This window comes from Lissotriton vulgaris, unplaced genomic scaffold (genome assembly GCF_964263255.1).
Source record: "Lissotriton vulgaris unplaced genomic scaffold, aLisVul1.2 SCAFFOLD_1082, whole genome shotgun sequence".
Classification (NCBI taxonomy): Eukaryota; Metazoa; Chordata; class Amphibia; order Caudata; family Salamandridae; genus Lissotriton; species Lissotriton vulgaris.
The window spans coordinates 43,193-56,563 of NW_028242115.1; the positions used below are offsets into that span (position 1 = coordinate 43,193).

General features: G+C 44.8%; 1 protein-coding gene across 1 annotated transcript; it reads right to left on the reverse strand.

The window, feature by feature from the left end:
• Positions 1–525: 525 nt before the first annotated feature.
• Positions 526–1,431, reverse strand: LOC147669063 (HAUS augmin-like complex subunit 3; the record flags this gene model as incomplete). Its single annotated transcript, XM_086948251.1, has 1 exon — positions 526–1,431. A coding segment is annotated over exon 1 (906 nt), but the record flags the coding sequence as incomplete, so codon positions are not given.
• Positions 1,432–13,371: the final 11,940 nt, after the last annotated feature.

Genomic DNA, 13,371 nt, shown 5'->3' on the forward strand with positions numbered 1-13,371 from the left:
CTCTTTTACCCTTTTCGATGGGTCGGACAGCCCCCGGCCGTCCCGCGTCGCGGTGGGCGTGTGCGGACAGCCAGGGGCTGTCCGAACTGCGCACAAAGTTAGGAGTCCTAACTTTACCACTCCTAAACTGAGAAAAATCCTAACTAAGACTTTCGGTATTCACAGACGGCATTTGGGAGTCCTAAAGTTAGGACTCCTAACTTCTGGGGATACCGAAATGAGTAAGTGCCTTCTGTGAATACCAAAAGGAGTAGGTGCCTTCTGTGAATACCAAAATGGTAGTAAGTTTAGGATTTTGTCTTAAGTTAGTTCTGTGAATCGGGCCCCCTGTCTGGATCATATGTTCACGTTCTTAACCCAACTTTTTGTCTTTATATTACTATGCACTCCTTGCACCCCCCTAATGCCTTTCCTGTTGGATGAATCTAGTAAGGTTTCATCCACACAGAAACTTAGATGGCACAGGTGAAAACTGTGGTGCAAGCTCAATTTGGTAGGACAATGGCTTGGAATAAGAGGACTTACCTGGCTGCTAAGTGATCCCAACAACTCTTCAGCATACTTCAGTCCAGTAGAGGTTCTCTGCTCGGTTGCTTCAAGGGAGAGATGCTCCCTCAATCTGCGGACATAATTCTTTTCTAGCTGTAGGAGTTCTTGTTCCAGGTCTTCTTTGTTCTCTGTGCTACATTCCAGCATTTCCTTTGTTACCTCCTTTATTGGTGCAGCATTAAAGCTTGCCTCCTTCACTAGCGTTATATATTCTGTCACAGCTTTCATACAGGTATCCTCTAGGCGGTTATACTGAGATAGATTGTTCTCGGAGAATAGAAGTGGTGTGGTTGGGGGCCTGCAGTATTCATTGTGCCAAGGTATCAGCTTCGGGATTATTTTACTCGTTTGTGAAAGGGTTTCATTTTGCTTGATATTTTCATCTCCCAGTTTAGGGTTAAGCTTTCTCAAATCCGTCTCAGCATTTTTCACACAATCATTTAGAGAGTTGGATTGATATGCCTGAATGGAGCAGCAAGCTTGTACCTTGGCCAATACAGTATTTTGCCGCTTCTTGAGGCATCGGAGGTGCTTTACTTCTTTCTCCAGAACCCATCCCTCCACAGCACTGCTGATCATGGACATTTGCCAGCTCGACACAGCTTGTTCCAACTCCTCTTCCACCATTATGGTCTCTTTGGCAGCTTGCAACTGTTGGAACGCTTTTATTTTGGTTTGGGACACCACATTGCTTTCATCCAAACCACAGAACCAGTTGAGGAAGTGTGCAGACTCTAGGTCCTCGTACAGCCAATCAAAACTATTTCCTTCAAGGTCCGCTGCTTTAGGGTAGCCAATCCTTTGTAGTGTTTCCACAAATGCAGAGCCCCGGGATCTAACACCATCCAAAGTGGATCTCCTTGACTTTCCTCGAGCAAACATGGTACATGCTAGAGGGGGAGGGGTGGAGAAACAAAATAAGAATATAAAAATCGTAGTAAATGCGCTGTATGAAGCACACAACTCTAGGATTACTGAGCATGAAGGTGAAAAATATGACACCACCCAAAAATTAGTTATTAAAATGCATGAATAACTGTTTGGGCAGAAGGAGTGCACAGATATTGAATGATAGAACAGCAATGCCCCTGCACTACACAATAGTGTAACACTTTACAGTAATGACATTTATGGCAACAGATGATCAGTGAGTACACATCCACATTTTCAGAGTGACTGTAAAAGGATCAGTTACTCCAGGTTCAGGTACAAGAGTTCCGTAAAAGAAAGAGAAATGTTCAGTTCTTGGTGTAAAGTAATAGGTTTATTGTTCCTTTGTTAATGCCAACACGTGTTTCATCGCAGGGAACCTACTGCGAATCTTCAGGGCTTCATAAGAAAGTATGCCAAATTGTGTCAGATGGGTGCGCAAAGTCCGTGTAAGGACGGAATTCTAATAAGCAACACCGTGTAGAAAAAGGAATGTAGCACGCTGCCCGCGTGTTCGCGGAATCTGGGTAGGGACAAACTGGTTCGGTTTTTAAGTGTGTCTATGACCGGGAGGAGTTGACGATTTTAAGCAGGGTCTCTGGATAAGGGACAAGCATTTCGTGAAGGCGGGTACACCTTCTTGGTCTAGAACTCCCTCTTGTGTTTCCCGGTGCCGTTTTCCGGTCCGTCATCGGAAAACGGCACCGGGAAACACAAGAGGGAGTTCTAGACCAAGAAGGTGTACCCGCCTTCACGAAATGCTTGTCCCTTATCCAGAGACCCTGCTTAAAATCGTCAACTCCTCCCGGTCATAGACACACTTAAAAACCGAACCAGTTTGTCCCTACCCAGATTCCGCGAACACGCGGGCAGCGTGCTACATTCCTTTTTCTACACGGTGTTGCTTATTAGAATTCCGTCCTGACACGGACTTTGCGCACCCATCTGACACAATTTGGCATACTTTCTTATGAAGCCCTGAAGATTCGCAGTAGGTTCCCTGCGATGAAACACGTGTTGGCATTAACAAAGGAACAATAAACCTATTACTTTACACCAAGAACTGAACATTTCTCTTTCTTTTACGGAACTCTTGTACCTGAACCTGGAGTAACTGATCCTTTTACAGTCACTCTGAAAATGTGGATGTGTACTCACTGATCATCTGTTGCCATAAATGTCATTACTGTAAAGTGTTACACTATTGTGTAGTGCAGGGGCATTGCTGTTCTATTGTTTGTGTGGATCCCCGGGGTCCAACTTTGGGCGGTTTTGCGAGATTACCGCTCGCCCTTTTGCCTACACCCATCACTTGATAGTGCTCTCTACCTGTGCGGACACACTGGTGCGCGCCCAATTTCCCTGGTTAAAATTGAAAATCTCCTTGTTGTCTATATACACAGATATTGAATGAAGTGCTTGCAAAAAGGTTTACAGTGGCAAAAAGCTTATGTCCTACCTTCTTCTTGAGCGTGCTGTAGGGCCCAGTGAGTGGTACAAAAGGGGGTGGTGATGGACGGAGCATCTGAATCAATCAAACACTCACACCCAGTCAAAAGATCTGGGTTTAATCCATCACCGTTCTTTAGCCCACTCTGCCACCCCAGTTCAGACATGGCTATATGCAAATCAGTCTGACCTTGTGCCTCATGTGAACAGTCCAGCCCGAACTGCCAAGCCATGTCTTCCCTGGACTAGAAACAGGCTTCCGAGGACCGGTTTCTGGCATTCCAGCCCTCTTCAGCCCGGCTTGCTTGAATCCAGTGGCAAAGTGAGCAAGGGACTCACGTCTGAGCATACCCTGCCACACTTATGGCGGCCAAAAGCGGTACAAAAGGGGGTGGTGATGGACGGAGCATCTGTCCATCACCACCCCCTTTTGTACCGTAGGGCCCAGTGAGGCACTGGAGTCCTGAATATGTTTGGAAAGATGACATGAAAAAAAATATTGCCTTCAGGGTTTTGGTTCAGGGTTCCTCACCATGGTGTAAACGTCTTTCGCTAAACCAAGCGAGAAGTTGCCTTTATAGAGTCAAGTGCTGTGGGTGGCCATTGGCAAAGGATGACCTATGTAAAGACAACATCATTCACGAGATCCAAAATGAAGTGATAAAACATCCAGACAATGCAGCAATGAGTATACTAGATCCTCCTCTGAACCCCTCATAAGGGGGAAGAAATACAGGTTAAGCATTAAATACATCTAAACATTTTTTTGTTTTATATAGTATATACTTGCCCAAGGATATCTGAGCGTTTTACAGGAGTAAACAAGGAGATCATGGATGGAGCGTTTATATTTTTCAGACCCTCACTCCCAGTGAAGCCAGGTCTTCCCTGGACAGGAAACAAGAATCCTGGGAACAGTTTGGGGGTTTTACCCCTCATCAGCCAGGCTAGCTGGAATACAGTGGGAAAGTGAGCAAGGGACCCACGTCTGGGCATACTCTGCCAACTGAGGGTAAACAAAGTACACGCAATAAGATAGGACTGAGCACTGAAACTTTTCAGACACTCACCTCCAGTCACGATTAGATCTGGGTTGAATCGAAATGTGCCTAGTATAGGAATAGTACGTTTCAATTCTATTAAGGACACGGAGGCGAGGATTATGCTTTTCTCTCTTCGCTTTATTATCCAACCAATAATTTCAGCAGCCAGAAAAGCATCAAACTTCAATCATTTCCTAAAAAGGGGGAAAGAAACCCCAATTTACAAAAAAACCAACAGAAGACTCAAACGGGACTACAATTCCTATAGTTCCAAGAGGTATTGTCCCATAAGTCCATCAAAAGTGTTCATGCCATCTACATAGATCTTGGCTGTCCTTCCTCTTTCTTCGCGTGAAGCACGCAACATCGTTACTGGCCCTGTTTTGCACCATAATTTCCTAAAAGAGACAAAGTCAACGTAAGGGGTCACCATGGACAACCTTACTGTGTCAACACTATAAGCACAACCAAACCACCAGTCTGTAACACTAGCAATACCATCAGTAACTACTGTAAATATTGCAACAAAAAAAAATATTACTTACGCACATACAGGCAGGCTCACACACGTTCGTGCTACGGGTGGGATAATCCTCGCCTCTGTGTCCTTAATAGAATTGAAACTTACTGCTACTATGCTAGGCAAATTTTGATTCTATGTCAGAACCGGACGCTCCGATTATGCTACTACAAAGCTTGCTTACCACCAACTGAGTGACCTCCATGATTAGCTTGAAATAAAACTTTTGAAGGTGGAATCAGAGGACAAATCCACGGCACACATCAGGTCCTCCAAACGGGCTCCTAGAGAAAAAGCCTTAGAAGCCATTGCACCTCTGGCTGAATGAGCACCTAACTGTTTTGTGTCGATACCCGCCTCTTGCATGACCCAACGCACCCACCGAGCTATAGTGGGTGAGAAGACTGCTGTGTGTGGTTTTCTTAAGGCAATAAGAGGTTAGCGTTCGCACAGAGGGCAGAATTCTTGAGTTAAATCCTCATATGCCTAAAGAAAATTCACGACACACAATTTAGGCGTATCTGAAAAAGCTGGGTATGAAATTGTCAGTGACAACGATTTAGTACGACGGGCCACCGTGAACGTCACCCCATCAGGAGAGAAATCCCTTGCTGAAATGTCCAATGCGCAGACATCCGAAACCCTCCGACAAGAGACCAGGCAAAGGAGCATGGCCAACTTGGCCGAGAGTTCCTTCAAAGAGAGCTATTTATTGGGCTGCCAAGACAGGAAGAGATTCAAAACCAAATTGATGTCCCACAGGACAGAGTAACGCAGTTCCAGGGGCAATGAAAGACGGATGCCCCACAGGAGCTTACAAACAAAATGATGCTTCCCTACTGGAGCACCTTCCACCGGGCAATGAGCCGCCGAAATTGCAGAATGAATAGTATTAAGAGAGCGATACGCTAACCCACCTGTTGCCAATTCTGCCAGACAATTTAAGATGGGAACGACACCTGCAACCATGGGATCCAGACTACGTCTAAGACACCAACGCATCCACTTCGGCCAGGCAGAATGATAACATTTTGAGTTGCTGTCTGCCCAGGTCTTGGATAAGAGTTCCTAGGCTGATCTTCAAAGGCCAGGGAGCAACCAACGCTGCCTGAAAGCCACCTGGCAACGAGGCTGAGAGACCCCTCAGTGACTAGGTGCTATTGCTCCTCATACGGACTCAGAAGGAGCTGAGGAAATCGGGGGGGGGGGGGGGGGGTGGGAGTAGGATTGGATAATCAGTTCCAGAAGAACCGGATACCAAACTTGGGCCCTCCAATACGGCGTCACCATCCCCACCTCCACTCTCTGACGGCGGATCTGAGCAGCTGATTGCATGCTCATCGTGAAGGGGGGGGGGGGGGGGGGAAAGAGACGCGTAACCCTTCTCCGGGCTCCAATCCTGAAGGAACGCATTGGTGGCTCCTGCGAGAGGGTCCAGCCTCCAGTTGAAGAAGCGCGGGATGCAAAAAGGTCCACTGTAAACTGTCCCCAAACACCCGCCAGCCAACGGAAGACCGGGACATCCAGTCGATTGACTGGAATCGACTAGATGTCTCGAATGCCAATCCACCACCCCGAGAGATACTCCACCGCCACAAAGATATGACGAGCTGTACTGCATTCGCCATTTTACACGTGCTAAATTGCATGTTGACCTCGATTCCATGTGATGCTCTGATCTTCCATTTTGTTGCATCCCACTTCCATTTGTGCTGCTTGCCCTGTAGTTACACTTCAGCAGTAACAAAGATGCTTTCACGTAAACCAGTACAAGCTGGTGCGAGAAATCTCGTGAGGTTGTTTTGTACCTTGCGTTTGTTTTGGTGCATTCTATGCTCATCTCTAGGACAGAGGGAGGATGTGCTGTGCAAGGCTCTCCAAGGCCAGAGATAGGGAACGGAATGTCTTTTGCCGCGGAGCACCCAAACAGAATCTGGCCAGGTCTGTATGGGTGGATCTGACGGAGATGTGGTCAGCACCTACGATGGATAGATGGGCGAGAACGCCTACTAGAGGCTTCTCAAACGTGTTGATTTAACTATAAAAGCGGTGTCTGTGGGGTGGAGCTGAGGAACTCAGTCTTGGAGTGGACACACTCACAGGTCGACTTTGGTGCCCGGAGAGATTACTTCCTGTGCCCAAGTCTGTACAGGGTTCCCGACTTGGTGTTTTCGGTGCTTGGCCAGGGATGTTGAAGACTCCAGTGCAGACGCATCTAGTGAGGTGCTTTGTACATTAAATATATATATATATATATATATATATATATATATATATATATATATATATATATATATATCCATCCTACTGGCGGTCGCCAGTAGGTATATATAGCTAGGATTTTCTTGAATAGGGATTTCTGAAAATTCTATGTTGAATAACTTTGGCGTTGAAGGATGGAATTGGCTGAAATTTTTAGGAAAATGGCACATTTTGTTTCTGAGCGTCCCCTGAAAGTTAGGGGGGGTTTCTTGAAGTGGGGGCCGAGAAAAAAGGGGGGTCCCAAAACGTGTTTTTAACATTGAGTTTACCATAGGGCGGTTGGACTCACTTTTAGCTCGAACGGCTGAATGGATTTCCACCAAATTTGGTAAAATTGTAGGGACTGGTAGTCCGATGTGCCTTTGCTAGGTCTCAAGATATGTGCTCAAGTGGATTTTGAGTATTTTAGGTTCAAAAAAATATATATATCTGTGACAGCGTCCCGGTAAGCGCCCCGGTTCGCGTACCAGACGCGTAACGGAACTTTGCGAGGAGAAGCGGATTGGCTCTCGGGTGTCTGTAAACATTATAAGCAGTCCGGAGCGGCCGCCATCTTGTGTCTCGGTAGGATCGAGACACAAGAGGTGGCCAAAACAAAGGGGGAAATGACCATAAGGGGGCATAGTAGATCCTCCCTGACCCCCTAGGTTTGATGTGGGGGCTTTAAAAGGGCCCCGCGGGCCAAATAAAAAAAAAAAAAATCGTTTTTTTTGCGTGGGGAGCGCCCGGTACGCGCACCAGGAAGCGGTCCGGGGAGCGTACTATGGGGAAAAAAGAATGATAGACTTTTCAAATATTGTATGTTTATTGATTGTTCATTTTGTTGTTTTTTTTTTAATTAAAGTAGCAACATGTAGGTACCAATGCAGAGTCAAAAAATAATATACACCGTCTCCTTTGTAGATATCTTGCATGTTGTTTCAGAAGTTATTGTGGTATATGGAATTCATACCATAGTCGGTCAGGAAAGCAGAAACAACATGGAGGCAGGAGATGAAAAAGAGATGTTAAATACACATTGGAGATAATATAGTGGGAGAAAGGAAGTAACTATGAGCAAACTTACTATGTAACACAAAAAAGTTGCACAGTATATTTTAAGTCTCACTTTATATTATATCTTTTGGGGTACTTTTTCAGCATTTTCAAATAAAAAAAAAAAAAGAATAATGTCCCAAACAATTTTGACTTATAAAATTTAAATTTATGGTTCTGATTTTTCAAAATCTAAAAGAATTTGTAACATTAATTCATCTGGTATGTCCTCCTTTTCATTCCATGATTCACATTCATCAACACATTTAATTAATTCTTCGTCTACAGTGTCATCCAAAAAGTCTATTTCTTCTTTTTCTTCGTTAGGATTGTTTTCAATCTTAATTTGAAATGACATTTTATTTTCATTCTGTTGTGCTTCCATTTTCTTGCTGTAAATTGCATAAAAAATAAATATATCAGTAGAGATAGGGGACTGTTGGGTTTAAGTTCAGACAGGTACTTGTGAGTTTATAACAGAGAAGTTATCTTTGGGCACTGTATGGTTTCAGGCAGGAAGTAGAACTATTAAAAAGTGCCTGTGAAGAAGCCTAAGTAAATTCATAATTATACCACAGAAGCCTAAATCAATCCATAATTATAATAAACAAGCCTTTCTCAATGTCTAACTCTTACAGAGGGCCAGTATATAACTATCTGAAAACGTTTTCCCAAATTAATTTAAAGTGCATAACATAGTTCTCCTTTCAAATTTTTAAAATAACATCTTACCTTTCAAAAAGAAGTTTAAGTTGTCAGTGAAAATGCTCTTGAAATGTACTTCAGGAAGTAGTAGTCAAAATGGCTGTGTTTCTCTCTCTTTCTTTATATATATTCAGGTACATAACCAATCAAATGTCATGAAATAAAAGTAGAAAATGAAACATTTTAATTGGTTGTCAATTCTAACACTTCATATGTGTTTTGGTCATGTAATTTACCTCAGGATATTTAGTCATGCCTACAGCATAAATGTCTCAATGGAATTCCATCAAATTTGGGTAAATGGTAGGGACTGCTATGTAGTAGGGCCTATTCTATATGTGATGAAAGTGTCTCCAGTGGTTTTTCTGTAAATTACTTTCCCACCTTTTTTAAGCGAGCGCTTCCCGGTGCGCGCCCCGGTACGCGTACCGGCAGCGTTACGGGAGTCCTCCATTTTGAGTTTCGGTAGAATTGAGACACAAGATGGAGGGCAAACAATGTTCGGAATGGGTAGAAGGGGGCACGGTAGACACTTCCTGACCCTCTAGGTTTTCTGAGGGGGGCTTAGGACGCCCATATAGGCAAAAAAAAAAAATTTGCATGGGGAGCGCCCGGTACGCGCACCGGGAAGCGTACCGGGGAGCGTACTTTGGTGAAAAATAGTTAAAAAAGTAAGAAAAAAAAAACGTTTTGAATGATCATAGGTAGGGTAGCACAGAAAAGAGCTATTGGGTTCTGTGGCTGATTTAGGTACCTTTAAGTAGGTTCAAATGCACAGTCTTAAATTTAGGAGGAATATTCTATTCCCCTCATCTGAGAAGTGCACACCATCTCCTCTGTAGATATCTTGCATGTTGTAACGCAAGTTATTGTTGTATATTGAACCCATTCCATAGTCTCTCATGTAAGCAGAAACAGATTTATTCACATGTTTCCGTGCTTTCTCAAAATGTGGACAAAATTGGTTGGACCACTTCCATTTCTGTCTTTGGCATATATTGCAATATACCAAGGCAGTTTGTGGAAAAAGTGTCATCAATTGATCAAAAGGTGTCCTTTAAAAGCATTTCCAGACCAACCCCAGTCATAGTGCCAAAATCATTTCCACCACAGTGCACTATTAAGAGGTCAGTGTTTGGCAGATGCATTAAAAAAATTATATTAAAAAAATATAAAAAATATATTTTTCCTTAAAAAGAAGAATACATTTTTCAGCTTATGATATTTGCAAATAAAAAACCATTGAAATTCACTGAAAAAACCATAGGTTATAGACCATATATAGTTAGGAATTAGCATTTACAAAACCTTGAAAATTCACTGAAAAAACCATAGGTTATAGACCATATATAGCTATGGATTAGCATTTACAAAACCTTATTTTACTCACACAAAACCATTGAAATTTGCATATATAGTTAGTTGCACTAACTATATATCGCGCACCCGCAATCCACTGCTGATTATGTCACATATTACATCATTCATGACATGGTCAGTGACATCACTGATGACATCACTGATGACATCTCAAATGACATCACTGATGACATCACTGATGACAACATCCAGTGACTGTATGTTTCTGTAAAGTTAAAATATGTCTTACAGATTGAAGAATGATTGCATGTATAAGTGTCTGGATGAAGGATTTAGTAGGTGCATGACTGACTGTATGAGTGAGTGATTAAATGTGTCTCACTGAGTGCATGGGTTAGTGACTAAACTGTCTTAATTTGTGCATCATTATGTCTGTTGTTCTGTAAACTGCTGCATGTGTTGATCAGTAGCTATATGAGTAACTATATGGGTTATTGATTGATTGCCCAAGTATTTGTATGGGAGACTGAGTGTGTGGGTGGGTGGGTGGGAGGTGTATGACTGTGCATAGATGTGTGAGCAGTTGATTCACTAGATGTATGGGTTCAAAAGTGCATGTGGAAACAGCTGTATGGGCGGTTGACTGTGTGCATGAGTGTATTGGTGAGTGAATGGATATCTCAGTGCTACATGTCAAAGTAAGTACATATGTAAAACACAGTACATGAGAGAGTTGACATATATAAATAACTGTGCATAAGAGCCAGTGAATGTGAGTGGCTGTATGGATCATTGTGAACTTGTATCAGGGATTGTATAAGAGAGTAAATATGTGTTAGTATATGTTTGAATAAGTAAGGTGTTGTGTGTATAACTGTATAGTTGAGGAAATGGAGGTGTGATTGATTCTTTGCATGACTGACTAGGTGTGTGAGTAACTCCATGGATGAGTGACAGTCTGCGAGTGTCTGTTTACACTGAGTGTATCTAAGGTTATATTAGAGTCTGAAGATGTTCATCGTATTATCATATGAATGATGTCATCAGTAATGTCAAATGAGATGTCATCAGTGATGTCACTGACCATGTCATGAATGATGTAATATGTGACATCATCAGCAGTGGATTGCGGGTGCGCGATATATAGTTAGTGCAACAAACTATATATGCGAATTTCAATGGTTTTGTGTGAGTAAAATAAGGTTTTGTAAATGCTAATCCCTAACTATATATGGTCTATAACCTATGGTTTTTACAGTGAATATATTATATATATATATATATATATGCAACAATCTCTGCTTTCTCTCGCATATATATATATGTATTCATTGTTTATTGCCTTTCACTCGGTGCCTAAGAATTTACTAGCTTCAGTGACTTATTGCCCACGTCTACGATATTAATAAAGCTCATTTTACCTCCAGAGGAGTGTTGGAGTTTGTGTAAGTAAGTGGTGTGCATAAGTTCAGATTACGCAAGTGGGCAAGGCAATACATGAGCTAGGCAGTATTCCCAAAATACTTCTCTAGATTCGCCAATGCCTGAGATCGAGGACCCCCCCAGGTGATTGACACACCAGACATTGTCCATTTTTAACAGGACACAAGACTGCACTTGGTTCCTGGTCCAACACTGGACGGCGAAGGACCCCGCAAGGAGCTCCAGACAATTGATGAGTAACATCTGCTCTTCTAAAGACCAAGCACCTCCTGTGGAAAACTCTCCGCAGCAGGTGCCCCATCCCTACCTGCTGACGTCAGACTCTATGACGAGGTCCAGAGCGGACCCGAAAATTGCTCAGCCATTCCACTCTTCCATGTGAGTGAGCCACCACGACATCTCATCCTTCACTTCCGCTGAAAGGCAAACCAATTTGTCGTAGGACAACCCTCTCCGAAGGTGATACACTATCGGGCCATGCAGTGCCTAAAGGCGTAGGGGACCCGGGAAGATTGCCTGGATGAAAGAGGACAGAAGCCCCACCACCCGGGCAATCTGCTGGTGTGAGTCTTGGAGATGGTCTGCCAGAGCTCATGCCGAATTTTGGCCATCTTCCAGGATGGCAGGCTCAAGGAAGCGCTGATTGAATCCACGCTCGCGCTGCACCATCGCTCCATAGCGCTATACTGCCGTTTTAATTTCACCTCGTGAATAGCGCTGCTCTGCTGATTTAATTATTTTATTGTGCCGCACTGTCGCCTTACTTATTTCATTAACCCTGAATTGTTCAGCTGTGTCGTGCGTGTAAAGCTTCATTACGCTGTGCATTTGCTGGCCCTGGCTGTGATCGCCTTTGACCCTCCATTTTGTGCATTTGTTTTGTTTATCCCCTGGTCCGCCCCTCCTCCCGCCACCGCCTCCTCCCAGCTGATGCCCCTCCCACCCACGAGTTATACCCGTCCTCGCTCCCGAGCTCCCTGTGACCGCCTGGACCCTCATTCAGCCCGGTTGCTCCTCCACGCTCCAGCTGACCACACGCTGGTATCGTTGTGCTTTTCCATTTCTCTGCTCCCAACGCTGCATTGCCCTGCATTCACCCATTTGCTAGCGCTGCACCATCGCTCCATAGCGCTATACTGCCGTTTTAATTTCACCTCGTGAATAGCGCTGCTCTGCTGATTTAATTATTTTATTGTGCCGCACTGTCGCCTTACTTATTTCATTAACCCTGAATTGTTCAGCTGTGTCGTGCGTGTAAAGCTTCATTACGCTGTGCATTTGCTGGCCCTGGCTGTGATCGCCTTTGACCCTCCATTTTGTGCATTTGTTTTGTTTATCCCCTGGTCCGCCCCTCCTCCCGCCACCGCCTCCTCCCAGCTGCTGCCCCTCCCACGCTCCGCCCCCTCTACCATCCATTTATGACCAATGACCTAACGCGCAGCGTCCACGTGCAGCGACCGCGCCCAATCCGCGCCGAAGGTGCGCCAAAGGTAAGCCCGTCTACGCCCGTCCGCGCCTGGACCGCGCCCAGCGCCAGACCCCTTGCCCCTCGCGCTGCCCAATCCCCCCGCATCACCTACGATGCCGCCACCCTCCTAGCCCTTAACCCCGGTCGCGCCCCCAACTGCGTCCAAGCCGCTCCTGGACGCACCCATGGACCGTTCTCCTGCCTCTCCTGCAAATTTAGCGGCACCGACAACATCACCGCTACGACCACAACACAGATCCCCGACCCCAACCACCTAAAATGCATCCTTCTCAACACCCGCTCGGTCCACAGGCACGCCATTGACCTTTGGAACCTACTAGACACCATCTCTCCAGACGTCGCCTTCCTAACGGAAACATGGATGAACGCTTCCTCCGCCCCTGACATCGCCATCGCTATCCCTGATGACTATAAGATCACACGCAAGGACCGCACCGACCATACAGGAGGTGGAATCGCTATCGTCCATAAGAAATCAATCCGCATCTCAACCAGCTCTGACGCCAACCTCGCTAACTCCGAACACCTTCACTTCCAGATCCACATCGACCCCAAGACCACACTCAGAGGCACCCTCCTCTACAGACCACCAGGACCCCGAGCAAAATTCAGTGAAGACATCACGG